General features: G+C 39.5%; 1 protein-coding gene across 1 annotated transcript in view; it reads right to left on the bottom strand.

Moving 5' to 3' along the window:
* Nucleotides 1–732: 732 nt before the first annotated feature.
* The window catches only part of trpa1b (transient receptor potential cation channel, subfamily A, member 1b), a 22,463-nt gene continuing 5,414 nt past the window's right edge, over nt 733–17,781 (bottom strand). Inside the window, exons 6-29 of the mRNA XM_008396373.2 lie at nt 16,730–16,837; nt 16,504–16,612; nt 15,884–16,029; nt 15,093–15,229; nt 14,303–14,351; nt 12,591–12,690; nt 12,393–12,493; nt 11,627–11,802; nt 7,480–7,644; nt 7,206–7,320; nt 6,907–7,073; nt 6,689–6,779; nt 6,490–6,549; nt 6,297–6,386; nt 5,908–5,978; nt 5,640–5,796; nt 5,480–5,569; nt 5,099–5,268; nt 4,880–5,009; nt 4,538–4,720; nt 3,457–3,525; nt 2,968–3,069; nt 2,775–2,893; nt 733–2,100 (exon numbers count right to left, since the gene is read on the bottom strand). Of these exons, the coding sequence (XP_008394595.1) occupies nt 1,887–2,100; nt 2,775–2,893; nt 2,968–3,069; nt 3,457–3,525; nt 4,538–4,720; nt 4,880–5,009; nt 5,099–5,268; nt 5,480–5,569; nt 5,640–5,796; nt 5,908–5,978; nt 6,297–6,386; nt 6,490–6,549; nt 6,689–6,779; nt 6,907–7,073; nt 7,206–7,320; nt 7,480–7,644; nt 11,627–11,802; nt 12,393–12,493; nt 12,591–12,690; nt 14,303–14,351; nt 15,093–15,229; nt 15,884–16,029; nt 16,504–16,612; nt 16,730–16,837 (2,919 nt within the window). The 3' untranslated portion in view covers nt 733–1,886. The remainder of the gene's footprint in view (nt 2,101–2,774; nt 2,894–2,967; nt 3,070–3,456; nt 3,526–4,537; nt 4,721–4,879; nt 5,010–5,098; nt 5,269–5,479; nt 5,570–5,639; nt 5,797–5,907; nt 5,979–6,296; nt 6,387–6,489; nt 6,550–6,688; nt 6,780–6,906; nt 7,074–7,205; nt 7,321–7,479; nt 7,645–11,626; nt 11,803–12,392; nt 12,494–12,590; nt 12,691–14,302; nt 14,352–15,092; nt 15,230–15,883; nt 16,030–16,503; nt 16,613–16,729; nt 16,838–17,781) is intronic.

Genomic DNA, 17,781 nt, shown 5'->3' with positions numbered 1-17,781 from the left:
AATAATCTTGAACACATCCCCCCTCCACCTTCCCACAGTGAAAATTGTTGGGTGACACAGATGCAGAAATGTGTTGTGGGTATGTGTTTTATTCAGCAAGGACAAAAGGAGCAGAGGTGAAGAGAAGATGGATGGAGTTAAGTAGAGAGAAAGACAGCAAGGGAAACTTTTAGAGGTTCCAAAAAACTTGACACTGTAGGACAAAGATTCCCCTTCCACTGCATTACTGACTTTGATCACGGCGGAGCTGCGATGGAACGATTTCCATTGAACCGTATTGATGTCAAATGAATCGGTGGCAAAATTCAAAACTTTGAAAAAGTAACATTTACAGGCACTCTCCAGTCAACCTGACAGAGCTGACTGAAGTTTTTCCATCAGCTTAAATGCTTAATCTTATGAAGCATGTCAGTCATTTTAAAAGTAAGCGACAGTTTTGTGACTCGGTCTTCCTTCTTTTCCAAGTCTAACGATGTTCCCTGAAGCAGGGACTCATTCCTTGCACCTTTGCTTTTCCATGCAGCTTTCCAAAAGACCAGCGATCGATCGGACCTTGCAGGGATTCCTGCTCTTAGCATATCCTTGGGTGAGTCATGACGTTGAGATATTGAGTTATGCCGGAATCATAGCGAGAGTTTCGGGCAGTCTGCCAACCGCATCCTCTATCACTTCATCCGTCAGCGAGGCAGCGGCCTGACTGACACCTATGAAGGTGCAAGCTAAGGGATTCTGCTGTCGGATTTACCGATCATCTGGTGAGCCGTCATCTTTTTTTTTTTTTTGTGACGGACACAAAAAAGGCATCAGCTGTATGACATATGACATTATTCATCCTGGTGCTTCATTCAGTGTCAGAGGGAGAACAGGTGGAGATAAAACACTGTGCTCATTGGTCATTCTATGCATATACTTCCTAGAGTAAAACAGAAAAAATATTGCCCCAAACTTTGATGTAATTGATGGCTTTATGGTTGCTCTACTTGCCCTGGGGATAATTAAATTCAAGGCCAGTGGTAATAAATAACACTTTAAAGTGGACCTAAATGCGGAGTAGGTATTTTTCCATCAGCAGAGACTTTGACGGGGGCTTGACCTTCACCAGAGGTCCACTGCGAGAAGCAGAGGGACAGGTGCAGGCTCATGATGTCAGTGCCTGAACTCTGTTTGCGTCTCGTGGTTCCCATGATCTTCACCAAAGCAGTTTGCAGCACTGGACTCAAGGCGAAAAAAGCAAAAGTCAGATGTCTGATGTATTCATTCCTCACACTGTTTATGCAGTATCGTACGTGCTAGATGAAAACGTTTAGAATTATTTGCAGCCGTGTTATGCTGGGTAATGTTATGCTTTATTTGGGAGTAGTGAGAGAAATTAAGAAATATATTTTGTGCGAGTAGGTGAGGCATATAGAGCAGTGGTTTCCAAACCTGCCCCTCAAGTCATACCTGCCTTGCACATTTCAGGTGTATTCTTACTTCCGAACACCTGACTTAAATCAGTGGCTGATTTAACAGACTAATGCAACAATTAGTGGCAGAAAAGAGGTTGTGCGGTCATTTGAATCAGGTGTGCTGGAACAGAGAAACATCTAAATCATGCATGACAGGGATACTTGAGAACCGGATTTGGGAACCACTGCATTAAAGCATTACATAGAGACAGCAACAGTAAACAACACAGGACTACATTCATTTCCATCCTGACTTATCCAATATTTCCTTCCTTCCTTCCGTCTTTCAGAAAGCAAATATTGCAATTGAGGACTTGATCTTGATATGAGCAATTACAGTCACACACATCGTTTTACATGTTAAAATGTCAACTACACCTATGTATTAGTGGAAATTCACTGTGCAAATCAGAAAAGTTCATGCTGTGTAGGTCTCTCCTATTTGCGGTTGGCCTCGATGGCCTTAATCAGCGGCACCCAGCGTGATGTGCTGCGGCCCCTTGCTTTGCCATGACCCAAGCTGGGCCACATGCTGCCTTTGACTGCCACGGGACCGTCGGACTCCTCGGCCTCAGAGGAGATTTCCATCTTCTGGATGATGAGCTTGAGGAGGCAGTGCTGCTTCTCCAACATGCCTGACATTTCCTTCATCCTGCCAAAAACGACAAAGCAAATGAAAACGGAAAACTGTCGATGGCAACAACTGTCCGGGTGGGGATCTGTGTGGCAAGGCTTTAAAAAATGTATGTCTCCGTCCGATCTGACTGAGATTGAGGCATTTTGAGAATAAGATTAAGAATGTGGCAAAATTTCAGCAGTGAGTAGTGCAACGTTTGATATAACTAAAGACTTACGGGTGTGGCAAAAGGAGGATGTATAAAGAATTACCAGGCATGCATGCGATACATTTCAGAATAAAAGAATAAAACACGGACATATTTTTCCCTGAACTCCAAAACTATGCATTACTTAGGGATTTTGTTAAAAAAAAAAAAATACCATGAAAATACAATAAAGATTAGGGGAAAAAGGGGAAAACCTATAAATACGTTCACAAGGCACTGAGTGTATCTTTTTACATTAGATACTACAATTATTCACCACTAGGGGACGCTCAGACGTAACAAAATTAAGTGTGTTTTGCCTTATAGCATTACCACCTTTCAGCACTATACTATATTTTGCAATAGATTACTGTGTCCTGTATTTATGATGATTATTTCAAACTTCCTTTGACATCCCCAAGTCGAGGTAATCCATGCTTTTAAGCTTTTAGGCAATTAAAGAAATGAATTACTCGTGATCAGCTACTTGTAGGTGTCTCACCTGGCCTTCTGCTTTTTGAGCTCATTCTCCACCAACGTGCAGCTCTGCGATTTGGACTGCAGACGAGTCCAGACTTCGCTTCTTTCGTCCACACCAGAGATCATTAGTTTTAGGAAGTGCTGTGAGAAAGAGTGAATATTCATAAAAGGGGAAACTGACTTGGTTTTATTACAAACGTAGGCACGGCACACACCTTGGAGCACTTGCGATTGGGGTAGATGGTGACTGAGGGTTTGTCCACTCGCTTCATAAACCAGTAAGGGAGCTTGTCTTCGAGGGATGTGTGGAGATCAATCTTAGATCAGAGGGGAAACATAAACTCCACATTAGAAAACTAAACAAACGCAGTTAATCATTCTGAGATACATCTGCCATACTGATTGTTTTATAGCACTGCCTCATTGCCGAGTTTGTTTTGGGCATGGCAGAGCAGGATATTAATCGTTTACTTCGTAGTTTGCGTTGATAGCATACAATTCATCATCTCCCGCTTATTACTTGGACTTGATACCAAACTTATTAAAAAAAAAGGCCTCAACAACAATAAGTTGCTACATCAACTGTGCACTTGATTTACAATCCTGGTGGCTTTAATGCACAGTCATGACAGTCCAAAACCAGAGTAAGTTGTAAAAGCTGCAACACATAAAACACAGTCAGGAGGGTCCATCTCCAAACTTACCTGCATCGCTATTCGTTTCAGGGAAGCGTTTCTTTGAACTTCAGCGATGTCTCCAACTGCTAAACCAATCTGCAAGGCAGAGCCATCAACGGATCGTCAAACGGTGTGTAAATGTATAACGTACTGTACGTTTTGTCAAATTGGTGAAAAAGATTTACAAGATGCATATTCCAAAAAAGACAATACAACGCATATAAATGGGACATATTCTGAAAAAGAGGAAAGGTTTGTTAAAGTTAAAGTAAGCACGGAGTTGTGGGTCACAAACAGTGGGAAATCTACAGACATTACATGAAAGACAGAAGTCATTGTCAAAAACATTTTGGCCATAACTGCCACAAAAAAACAAAACAGTGATCACGAATGCTTTATTTACGTAATAAAACCCCATCTATTATATAAATACTGTATTTATGTCATAGCTGGGGTTGCATCTGTCCTTCACTGTTAAATAGTTAGCTTGTAAGCAATTTTATATGCATCAGTAAGAAAGATTTACTTCTTGCAAGGAGGCTTTTGATGAGGCTGTTATGGCTCACTGCCCAGGGCAGTATTATCTGTGGGATGAACAAGTGCAAATGCCTCAGCTATGATTATCAGGAAAGTTTTAGTCACCATGCTCCTTGTTAAAATGTATTTTATAAGCTTTCTACAATTCCTTAACCAGTTTCAGAAGCACTACAAGTAAAACTTTCTACCAGGCTACACTTCTAAAAAAAAATGTATATCCATTCTACTTAAATTTAAACAAATTATTGCTACTTCAGTAATTTTTTATATTACTTAGGATAAATAGTAATAACAAGTTAGGATCCAGTTAGTTTAGTTAAGTATGCACATATTAAAAACTGTTTGCAATTTAATAAATGTATTCAGTTGTCTCAAAGCTCTTAAACCTATAAAATGTCCCCTAGAAAATGTAGAATAAAATGCACATCGTAAAGAATGTATTCAAATTATTGGACTAATTTTATATCTTAAAACCGTTTGATAACTTATGTTTTGAAGCACATTTTGGGCATATGAAATAACCAACATTTCCCAGGTGCAATAAAAAACTAAATAAAGCTAGTATGCTTACCATTAGGTTCACCAAGAGGATTGGCATGAGCAGAACAAAGTTTACGAAAATGGCATACGTCAAGAAACCAAATGGAAGCTCGTTGTTCAAGTAAGCATCCAGGAAGTTGTTCTGGTAGTTCAACTCTCCGACCATCATCACAAAGGTTTGAATCACAGAGAGCGGCACACTGTTAAACTCTTTCTGTTGACAGAGCAAAGTGACAATGTGTATATGTAGATCGTAACACATAAACCACAAAATTATGTCATAACACACACAGAATATGTACTATATATATATAAATATATATATACATGTATGCACTTGCTAAGGTTTATTTGTGTTTGTGTTCTCACTTACCTGGTTGAGCATCAGAGCATGGAACGCCAAGCTGAACGCCAGCATCAGATACACAAACAGCATCACGATACGGAGCAACGTCCTCATGATCTCCCCAAACATCACGACATAAATGCCAACACCCTCAAACCTAAAGCACGGGAAAATTGTCCAACTTCAACAACACTAGAAAGGCGTGATGGTAAAATACACTCAGTGCTACAGTCGGAGTCAACGTGCCTCTGGAGATAAAGCAGAAACCCAATCCAGGAGTTCAAAATGGCCACTGCGCCTGCTTGCCAGTGCCAAGAACCTTCCGCGTTGACCATGAGGGGAACGACGAACAAAAGAGAGCTGATAGCCGACATCCAGTCGATCTGGTTTGACCCGTCCCTGAAGTAACTCCAGCGCTTTGGGGTAGCGATGGATTATGGTGAATAAAGATGTTTTGTGTGTGTGTGTGTGTGTTAGAAACATGCAAAGCAAACAGTAAAGGTGATATTTACTGTTTTAGTTCACATTCATCTATCAAAACTGCTGCTAGGGTTAGTAGAGAAATATGTTTATAGAATCATTTTCTTTAATAGTTTAATGATATATGAGTAACAGTGTAACTCCAACCTGCTGTGATATCTGGACCACTTCTTTTCCAATAGAATAGACGTTAGTGATCAAGACCATCACCATGCAGAAGGACAAAAACATACTTTGCTAGGAAAAAAAAAGAAGATTGAAACAAGTGGAGTTAGATCATTACACATTTATTATTTAAATAGCTTACCTCTGTGAATGAAGTGGGAACCATGACGATGTCGAGTTCACCTGTCTCGGTAGTGTTTACAGAGGGTCGAAGGGTCACTATCAGGTTTGTTAAGGGCAGCAGCCCTAACAGGTACAGAAACATGTTGAGCACATGAGCCTTGCTCCCGTAGGCAACCCTGTGGAGAATGAAAAAAAACAAAAACATTTTGAAATTAAATATGAGAAAAGGACTACTTACATTTTGAGAAGTGAAATAAAGTTCAGTCCCTAAACTGTTTGATACACACCACTTCATTCCCAGATACTTTTTGCAGACTGGGTGGTTGAGGAGCTCGATGCGGTTATATTGCACCATCGCCTGCAGAAATTGTGAATAGAAGTTTTTTTTAATAACATAGAAAAGATTTAAATTGCTGTTCTCAGTAAGTACGGCTGTGGTCAGGTTACATTTATTTAACCATTCTTCCTCAGCAGCAAAATGATGATACAACATGCGACTTAAGAGATTTTTAAGACCAAGAACCAGGTGCAGAAGTTTCTACATTTTTACCAGTCGACACGTATTTAGCCAAATTTCTTATGACGTATGGGTTATGGGTTCTAACGTTTCTTGATGACAACTTGACACATGACTTCAATCATGATCACTCACGTAGTAGTGATTGAAGAAACTTACATTGACTGCGGCTAGTGGCTTAGGAGCGTAGCCCTGCTCAATCAGCTTCTGCGAAATGGGAGTCTGCAGCCATCTGAAATCATATTCAATCTACACCACATACAGAAAACTTGTTTTTTTTGTTTGTTCTTTTACTTTTTCAATAATGATGTTCGGGCTGATGTGTTCATAGTGCATGTTGCAGATAAATTACATGGTACTCAGGGCTGTTGTGATCGTCATCAGACTCCCTCACGCAGCGGTCAAGCAGATGCTGTAGGAACGAGTCACAGTGACAGAACTTTAAATTTGATCTCCAATCTTAGTCACAACAAGTCACGTAGCAGAAAGTGGCATAAAGAAATTATTTATGATTCATGATGAAAGTTTTTTTTTTTTTTTTTTTGTAAAACCTTGCAGCTCTCAGGCAGAAATTCAATCATGTCAAGAATGGGGCATCGTTGGGTGGAACCGGGAACAAACAGTTGCAAAGCCTCCTCAATCCTGCAAGAGTTAAAGCTTAGTTGAGTCTTAATGTTTCTATATTTAGAACATAAGATCACGAATTTGAACAAGACTACCTATTTCTTTAAGATCAAGCCTTTTTATTTATTTATTTTTGATGACTTGCCTTTCGCTGTCAATCACAGCGTTGACCACTTCTTTTTTCCCGTTCTGCAGCGCTTCGTGAAGAAAGGAAGTGTCATTCTTGTTCAACACAATCTCAGCCCCTCTAACCAGCATCATTCTGACTGCAGCCACATGTCCAGATCTCGCAGCGATATGGAGTGCAGTGTTCTGGCATGTCAGTGTGACAACAAAATGATTACATGCTTGATAACAGAGCTAACTGTACAGCCTGGTAAAACTGTTGTCAAAGAAAAGGCAGATTTCTTTCTAAAAAAAATGTTAAAAAACACATGTTTATACCCCATCCTCATCGGTTTTATCCAACAACTTGGGATTCGCAGAGAGCAGTATATCCATAGTTTGTGTGTATCCTTCAGAGGCGGCATGGTGTAGACAACTCCAGCCTTTGTAATCACTGAAAAACAAATGTTCACGGGTTTGTATGCCATACATTACTTGCTTAATGTATCGTCTTGGCTTAAAATATCAGTATCGACACGATCGCGTGTTTTTAGTTTTTACAAAAGCTATGCATGCTGTCTGTAAACGCAACAATCCAGCATTTGGGTCGAACCTGTGAAAGAGAGCTCCTTTGCGCAGCAACAGCTGAACCACCTTGGCGTGCCCACCCTTCGAAGCCAAGTGGAGCGGCGTCAGGCCTCGCTCATCACCTTCGTTTAGCAGACGAGAGTCTGTGATGGACTCCAGCAACCTGTGGCAGGTGTTGATGCGCCCGAATCTTAAAGAAATAAGTAGGAGAATCAGAGGCATTGCGCTGCGGAAACACTAATATGCCGTAACACGTATGGTGACTGTCTGACATTATGATGTAAAGCAGTGTTTTTCAACCATTTTTGAGTCAAGGTACACTGTTTTAATTTAAAAAATCCCGAGGCACACCACCAACCAAAAATGGAAACAAAGATATTCTGTAGCCGCCTATATATAGTCATTCTTATCAGTCTCTCGAATAGGAATCAAATAAACACAAAAATGTATTATCACATTTTACATTTCTTATTTCAAATTGCACTTAACATGTCCACTTCAAAAATACACCTGAACAGCCACAACACTGGTGTGAAATTTAAAGAAGTTGTAGAAAACGTCAAAGTGTTTTACAAACTAATCCACAAGCATCTTATAGCCATAATACAGAAAATAATTCTTATTCTGAAAGAAGCAATAATATTTGGGAAACATTTCACTTCATATTCACTRTTACAATATGAAGAGTTGCATGTACAAAATGTCVATATCTGTATATTTTACCCACCTGGTGTGAAACCTGTGCATGTTTGGATGAAAACAGTTGAATTCGTGGCAGAAATTGAAGATTTCTGTCTCTCTCTGTTTTTAGTTTTTATAGTAACCAGGCTTCAGAAGCTCACTTCACACAGATATGTTGTGGGAAATGGACCCATGTTCTTTCCAACTACTGCTGAGCTTCACTGTCTTTTCCATCACTGTCGTCACAGTCTTGCTAGATTCAATGCTCTCACCGCTACCTGTAACATTCATGCATTACTAATTCTCGTTTTAATGTAAAATGCTCTGTACCTACTGCCATCTAGTGGTAAGAAAATTACATGATTACGCCGCTAGTCACTGCTACAGCAGACACTCGAAGATGACATTATTTGCAGACAATTCATTTTCAAAAAATATTTTAAAACCAATTACCGTATTTTTTGGACTATATAGCGCACCATACTAGCACCCTCAATTAAAAAAATTAAAATAAAAACTGGAAGCTGCTCTCGGTTTTCCATCAGGACCCAGCAGAGGGCGGCGTCCTAATAAATCTGCTGCATATATTAAGGACGAGGACGCAGCACTCCGTCTCCAAAGCCGAACCATGGTTTCGTTCACATCGAGCTTAAGTGCAGCGGCTCTATTTCCCTCCTGTAGTGCCAGATCGACAACCCTCAACTTAAAAGCTGCATGATATGAGTTTGAAAACATTTCTCCGTCGTGCCTGCTGCTAGCATGTGCTTATTGTAAATGAAAATTAGCCGTTCTTCTTTGATTTACAATTTTGACTTCTAATGATTCACTTCCTGCTAGAGAGCCCCCTGGTGGTTGAAGAAAAATACACAGAAAAGCCACAGCGGGATACAATCCGCATGGTTCAAAGTTTAGGAAAAAAGTAGCAGCTTATAGTCCGGAAAATACGGTACCGTAGTGAAATTGAATAATTTCCACGGCACACCTGACGATCACTCACGGCACACTAGTGTGCCGCGGAACAGTGGTTGAAAAACACTGATGTAAAGCACAATGAAGAGTAAAACATCTAATTTTAAACAAAGCTTATGCTAAATTAGGAGCACCATCAAAATATTTTAACTTGGATTAAAATTCACAAAGAATTATTTTCTTAAGGAATGTGTTCCAAAATCAACATTTTTATTTCAAACTTTACTATGTAACTACATTCACAGTTGAGTACATGCACCAAAATAGCCCTAACTGATTATCCCATCTATTGTTTTACATCTTAGACAGAAGGTGCCTATTCAAAGTGCCACACGCCCTCAATAAAAAGCTACCCATTGGCGTAGCTTTGGTGTCAAGTAAAAAAAAAAAATCAAGTTTAAACATGGTGTACCTAGGCTTGTCGCGATAAATGATAAATCAATTAATCGGACGATAAACCTATCGACCTCATTTTAATTATCGTCTTTATCGTCTCTTCCGGCCTTTTTTCAACCTCTTGACACTGAATGAAAAAAGGCTCAGCTCCGGTGCTCTCTACTGACCCTCCCTTCCTCATTTCCTTAGTCTAATGTCCAGCGCACATTACAAGAGTTGTTGGCCGACTGTCGACCCATTTTCAAACCCTGACAGACCACACCTTAGCCGACAGAAATCCTAGGTATAAGGGTTCGATCGGGTTCGTCGTGCCGTGTGGTGTCCAGCCACATGGGCACAAAATAATGGCTGCAAGTCCAGTTAACTAATTTTAAAATTAGGCATTAATCAATGTTTTACTAGAATCTACCTGTAATGCATGTGGCTAGAGTCAGCGTAAAGTCCTGGCTGAATGAAAATCATTATAACCTATTTATGTCACGTTAACGAAGAACAGCTGAAAACTTAACGGGTTTATCAACTGGGGTAGCAATTTGGCTCAAACTCCTCCCCTTGTCATTTCTATATTCTTTGCATAAAATGTTGAATAAACATTAATGATACCACAAATCATCTTCCATGTCCGCTGGACTTCAGGTTGCGCCGTTTCAGCTGTTTGGAATTCCCCTCCTAATTTCCCCTCAGAAAGCGCGGAGGAGAATCCGCGCTTTCTGATTGGCTACCTGTCACATTCAACGAGCAGCGATAAGCTCCCATACGGGGAAAACCCCTGATTTAGATCGGAGCGGCCACGACGATCTACCGTAACGCACCACACTGCAGGATGATCGGTTAGATGGTCAACGATCTAAGATTGTCATAAGGGGAAAATAGGGGCAAAAAATGGTGCAGTGTGAACTACTGCATTAGGTAGTCGGATGTGCCCGTTTTCTCTATTTAAATCCAGTGATTACTGAAGGGCAATATAGTATACAGACTTCATAATCTGCACTCTTTTGGTTGAATGCAGTATTTATTTCCACTCTGGCTTTATGTTGTTTAGCTTTTATTCAAGCACGTTTTTTGTTAATGGAGACTGAGAATCCATTTTGTTTGTTTTTGGTTGTTTTGTTTATTTAGTTTATCAGTTCCAGTGTTACGTGTTCTTTTGAAAATAAAGTGCATCTATCAGGAAATCGCATGTATTATTAATCATCTCTATTAAATCAGTGTCAAAAGGTCTTGAAACAATATTATCGTTTATCGCAATAATTTTTTAGACAATTAATCGTCCAGCAAAATGTGTTATCGTGACAGGCCTAGGTGTACCTAACATGTTTATGTGAAAAAGTGAGACGATCATATGGATATGATTTTAATTATCCCCCAAAGCACCCCGGCATTCTTCAAACAAGACTTCAACCAGTAGTCAAAATACTACAGTGAAAGTCGGAGCCAGCCATCCTTAAAGCTCTGAAAATTGCTCTTCTGTGTTGTTAATAAATATTCTTCTGTGCTTCTGAAATTTGTAAGAAGGTCAGCAGGACTTTGCATCAGCACAATAAATTGAGCAGCGTTTAAAAATGGGATTTCACAAAGATTTATAGGATGACATCATAACGTGGTTTTCTTTTGCCCCCTCGAGTTCTAATTAAGCAGGTGTGAGTGATTGAAAAATCAATGCGAATAAATGCCTCATGTTCATTCTTTCACAACATTTATTGCATTTATTCTCATTTCTAGGTAATTGAATTCTGTTCTTGTGACAGCACCTTCAGGTTTGTGAAGAATCATTGTGTGTTGCTGCAATTAATCTTTGCAAAAAGGTTATGATTTAAAAAAACAAAATAACTCACTGGATTAAAAGATCTGGTGACATTTTTAGTTGAGTTGAAACATGAATTTATTACCTGTCTAGCTTTTGTTAAATTGTAGAGACCTAGTAGAAATCTCTGTTTTATCACTTAAAGTCATAGTTGAATGGATCTTCAATAACACAATCACTTTCATAATGGACTCGATTCACAATTGTAAAGGTCTGAGCCACTATCGGCTTCTGTAGAAACTCAAGGCAACAGGATACATTTAAAGAAAAGAAACTAACCGACTTTTGAATCAAACTCCAGTTAAGTCTGTGTTTTTCTTACTGTGCAGCAAAGTGAAGAGCAGACTTCTTGTCTTTGGACTTGCATGCAAGGCCAACTTGCCCTGAGAGGCCCAGCATGTTCTTCACTGAGTCATGGATACCCAGTCTGCAGGCGTAGTGCAGTGGCGTGCAGCCCTCGTTATCTTCGCAGTTCAGCAAAGCTTTCACGCTGTTATGCTAAAGTCGGAGACATCATAGACATGTTGGACTATTAACGCTCAAGTCCTATTCAAAAAGTATGTTGGCAATGGAAATGAAAGTGCTTTAAAACAAAGGTTGTGCTGAAATTGGCTGCAGCATTTCAGACTATACTGAATTAGAATTTTCTGCTTTTCAGTTATTTGGGGAATTTTTTTTTATTTTTTATTTTTTTTACAAATTCTGCCACAATACTTACTGAAATTCTAAAAGGTAAACACAATAAACATCCATCCGTCCTTTCTTGAAATTCCCTTGTTATCAGAGCAAGCTTTTCAAGGAAGGCTGAGACATATTATCATTTGTGAGTCAATTTGTTTGAGATCAGATGCATCAAACTTCTCATATTATTTTAAATTCCTGTTTCATATTGTAATAAACGTTCATTGTGAAATCAGTGAAAAAATACTGCTCATTCAATAAAATTTACAACATTAGAAATAATGTTTTGCTTTAGGGCTCAATACACATTGATTACAGACAGTGCCTTAATTAGATTCCAATATGTTGATGTCTTCCTACGCTGTGATTGTTTTTTTGTTTTTTTTGGAGCAACCATTTTTGGGTACCTGTAGCACTTCTTCTGGGAGGTTTTTCAGACCCTTAGGCTGCAGGATGGCCAGGTGAAGAAAGTTACAGCCACATTTGTCTTTCATATTCACATTGGCCCCTTAAAAGATATGAGCATATACTTGCAACCTATTCCAAGTCAACATTATCGGAAATCTTAAGTGCTTCTTGTAGATGTGAGCAGCATTTTATTTTACCTTTGGACAGCAGCAGAGCTACGGTTTTCCATGCTCCACAGCTGGTTGCCAACAACAAAGGGGTGTTTCCTTTACAGTCGGTGCTGTTCAGGTCAGAACCCTGGGAAGTGAGAACACAAAAGAATTAAGGTTTCTGACTCATTTTCACGGCAATTATTTCTGAAGACCTTTCAATAGAAACGTGGATACGAATGAATATGTCAAATATAATATATAATATAATCAAACAACGTTACAGTTATAACTCTTCTGCCTTTCAAAGATTAATCATTTGTAACTGTATCTATTCCTAGAGCTCACTTGAATGAGTTCTAGATATGTTTGCTCTGCCCCAGATGCAGATAGAGGGTAGATAGAGTTGCATTTAGCAGGCCCTCTCTTTCCAAAAATCTTTTGTTTCATAGTAACACAAGGGGAAGGATTAGATTACAAGCAAATCAACTCGTACAGTGCAATGTTTATTTCGAGGCAGGCTTGCATTTTTCCTAAAACATGCAGCTTTATTTGATGGAATCCTTCCCATTGCTGTGGTGTGAAGGGACATTAGCAGCACATTTCGATACAGTGTGGAGAGGTCAGCTGGTCACACAAAAGGGCTTTGTCTTAAAGATATAAATCGAGTTGTAGTTCAAAAATCGCTGGATTACCCTTGCTTCCAGACTACACTAAACATATTGTTCAAAGAAAAAAATAGAACAGAAAAGCTGATATTGCACAAACAAGAATAAATCATAAACATTTGGAAGAGAATAAAGTATTTCAAGTCACACACACAGACACACACACACATGTTTGTGTGGCTATATTTGTGTGAACTTTCCATTGACTTCCATTCATTTCTACAGCCTAAACCCTACCTTTACCCTTTTCCTAACCCTAACCATCACATACCTAACCCTAACCAAAACTCAATTCACAYCTTAGTCCTAACTCTGACCCCTGACCCAAAAACAGGGTTTCCCCTTGTGTTGACCAGGCTTCGGTCCCCACAAGGAGCAATTGGTCCCCACAACATAGTATGTGTCAGGAAAATCGTCCCCACAAGGTATTACATACAAACGCACACACACCTACACACACACACCAGGAGGCAGTGCACCTTGGATGTTGCTGCCGCCGTTGTGTTTCATAGTGGAAATGGTGTATTCAGTGTGACGTTAGTTTTAAAATATGGCAAACAGTCACTTCGCTATTGTGAGTGTCAATTTTATCCAATGATTTTGCACTTTAATATCTGAGCTACCAAGCAGAGACTGACCTCGTCTCATATTGGTCAGACGAGGTCAAATAAAATGTATATTTTTAGAGCTAAATGGGCTCAGGTTGATTTCCTGTCCATGTGTTTTACGACAAAATGAGCTTACGTTAATAAACTCGGGTGTTTTCACTCTCCTAGCAATTAACTTCTAATAAAAGAGTGTACATGTGCAACAGATGGTGGACAAGTGTTGCTCAGCAGCACCTTGAACTCAGCCCTGTAGTGACTTTAGAGTGAACATAATTGCTCAATAACAAACATGAGGAAGCACACAATGTAAGTGATTAAATTGATGAAATAATTAACTTGTAATTTGGCTCGACTGTTCTCAGCAGTGACACCAAATTAAAAGTCAAAGTGCAGCAACAGCTTATAAAGAGAAGAGAGGTTAATCACATGATTCCTCATCTGAGTTCAGAATGTGTCCATAGCTGTTGTGTGGTGCTTTATTTACCAAAGAAATCAGGTGCTCCGCCAGCTCCGCGTGGTCAAATATTGTAGCCCTGGAAAAGCAAACGCAGTTGCTGTAAACCAACAAACACAGCTGCAAGAGCTGGCAACCTTAGTCATGGTGGCCAGTGTTGAATAAGAGTGCTCTAACTCAGAGTGTGACATAACTAGATTTCCCTTTGTCATCTCGCCTTTTATCTCCTGGAACGCAGTTGTGCCCTCAGATGACACACAACTGCCTTGCAGTTTAGTTGGATTCTGCATGTGCAGCGGCTAAAGTAGATGATTTTTTTTTTTTTTTTTTTTTACAACTGTGTGACTGATGGAAAAATACTTGTTAATCCCCATTTCTATAAACTCTGAATCTGAGGACAGCAGGGAACATAGATGCTGCAGTAGGGTCACAAATTAGATACCAAACCTACAATGAAGACCTTTGACATACATACTGTAGATAGATAGATAGATAGATAGATAGATAGATAGATAGATAGATAGATAGATAGATAGATAGATAGATAGATAGATAGATAGATAGATAGATAGNGATAGATAGATAGATAGATAGATAGATAGATAGATAGATAGATAGATAGATAGATAGATAGATAGATAGATAGATAGATAGATAGATAGATAGATTATAGCAGCCCATGTGTTCAATATCAATAACGTTTTCCTCAAATCTAATTAACAATAAACACTCCAGTGAAATAGATCAAGCATCTGAGGAGAGCACAGCGAAGGCGAACTGTTGACATTCATTCTGGCTGGGATGACAGGACAACACCCACCTGTGCAGAGGGGTCTGGCAAGCCCCATCAGTCAGGTTGATAACATCTTCCACTTGGTCCACAGTGGACAGCATCAGCTTCACTACCTCTATAGCACCCTGAGTGCAGGCCAAATGAAGAGGCGTGCAGCGATCATTCTAAACCACAAAATATCACCGCGTTACCGCACGCAGAATTAGGAATGAACAATGCATTAATGTAACATGAATCTGCAGGAATAAGAAGTCAAACAAACATTTCTTGCGCATACTTTATGGCTCCCTAATGCATGTCCTGTATGTACTGGCTGACTTTAGTGCAAGCCTTTCATGAGATAACTAGGACTGACAGAAAAGGGGGTGCTGATTGCCCAACTCAGCTCCATAGTGTAAGTGGAGGTAATTTGTATCAATTTAGCCAACTGAAGCTATTACTATGCCCTCTATCGCTGCCATGGCTCTGGGCACTAAACCTGAACTAGACATAACAAGCACTCCCGAATAAGAGGGATGAGTCTGACTTGTCCTAGCGTAATTGCCAGTAAAATAATGTACAGGTGTAGGCAAATTGTCTGTAGATTAAAAAACTAAGCAAAACAAATGCAAATCTAACAAAGCATGCAATTGACAGATGGAAGACGAATTGGACTGTTTGTGATGCGTTTATGAAAATGTCTTCCTCGTATATATGAAAAACTGTGGCGACAAGCAAATGAACATCTGCGTTTTGATTGATGGTTTACACGCTTTGTGGAAAGTGTAACTTTATGCAGACCATTCTTGACATTTCAAAACTATCTGTTGGTCACCGACCTGTTGCTGGTCTATTTTGGCCCCACTGGCGATGCAGAGACGGATGGTATCGAAATTCCCCCCACGCACAGCCAGATGGAGAGGGCTGCTCTTGGACTTGTCTAGGTAGTTGATGTGGGACACTGCATTGTGGCCGTGCTCTTCTCCTGCCAATGAATTTAATCAAGAGTTGCTTTGTACTGAGGGTTGAGGGTATACTGCGAACATACTGGCAATTCCCATTCAGCTTGTCTGTTTTTTTACTTCATTTTGTTTTCATGTTAGTACTTTTGAGGGTGGAAGTAATGGGTAATTTTGTTCATCCAAATGAATTGTCTTGTATAATCCAAACAATCCAAACTGTTAACACAAAAACTACTAGAAATCTCATAAATATTTTGTACTGGAAGTAAACTTCGTCCAATAAACTCATATTTGGCAAACAATCTTCCCGCAAGCACTGAGTCACTCTGAGGGACTGAATATACGAAGCATTTTTCCTGAAAATGTCTCTGGAGGCTCCCGTGGCAAGGTGAGCTCTTGCTATCTATCAACCTAATTTGCCATTTGGCCTTGCAAGAAACGTTTGTTACTGTCAGCACTTCTGGATTTTGTCGACATGTGTTATTTAATTCTCGTACCAGCCTTCAGAATGACTTCCATGGCTTTCTTCGCTCCCGCGAAGGCAGCTGCATGCATGGCAAAATGGCCTAGCTTGTTCTGGGTGCAGAGCATGGCCCCGTACTTTAGCTTTAAAAAGGACAAAAAGAGACCGTGTTTTGTTGGAGACAGATCTGTCATGGTGTTCCAATAAGGCACAGTTCTGTTGACATACTATACTGGTCGTTAATGGAAAACGGAACATACCAGTATGTTCAAAGCTTCACAGTTGTTGAGAGAGCAGGCCAGTATTAGTGGGGTGTTATCAAGGTCTCCTTGCAGGTTGCAGTTTGTCACACCGTAGGACAAAAGCACCTAAAAGGGGCAGGGATTAAAAAAAAAAAAAAAAACAGAGCGTCATGCAATCTTAGATATTATTTTGTGTCCTACCAATACACCTATGTCCTTCATTATGCACTATGCTGTGTCAGGTTGTGGAGAAGAGCCAAAGACTGCATTGACCAACACCTGCGTATTTCTTATCGGAATATATAGAAAGATTAAAGTAGCTAGGCTTTTTAAAATGTATGAGAAAATGTGATATATGTTAATAAATGTACTCTTTTATTTTGACTTAAAATCAATAAAATGTTACATTGCTAAGTTTAGGACCCAAGAAAGTTGATTTGGCCATTTAGCGATATGAAATGGCCAGTACTCATACCTCTTATATTTCTTCACAGTCCATCACATTTTAACCACAGACCTTGATTAGTTTTACTGCGATATTATGTGGTAGATCAACACAAAGCAATGTATATGTAGAAAGTACTTATACGTAATTAGATAGTAAGTAGAAAGTACAAAACTTATTTTTATATATAAAAAAATGATAAATAGCATAGGTCATATTAAATCCTTTACACCTAATTCCTTGGACAAAAATTTTGCTAAGTGGACTGAAAAGGGGCTCACATTTCTTCATCAATTGATCGACAGAAACAACCTCTTATCGTTTGAAGAATTAAGTAGGAAATTCCTTCTCCAGAAAAGTGATTTMTTTCGATATTTACAGTTGCGCTCTTTTTTGTTTGCACACAAAGACTGGGAAAGAGTACTAAATCCCACACCAATAGAAAATCTTATAGTCCATTTCCAGAAAGGGGGAGAGGACAAAAAATTGATAGCCAAATTATATAGGGTATTTTTGTCGATGAACATTAACAARCCCTCCTGGACAAAACAAAGATGGGAGGCAGAGATGGCCAAAATAATTTCGGACAAAACATGGGAGGATATCTGCTCTGAGGCTCACCGAG

This window comes from Poecilia reticulata, linkage group LG20 (assembly GCF_000633615.1).
Source record: "Poecilia reticulata strain Guanapo linkage group LG20, Guppy_female_1.0+MT, whole genome shotgun sequence".
Lineage (NCBI taxonomy): Eukaryota > Metazoa > Chordata > Actinopteri > Cyprinodontiformes > Poeciliidae > Poecilia > Poecilia reticulata.
Note: the sequence above shows the minus strand (reverse complement) of the source record. Positions and strands in the feature narration are given on the sequence as shown.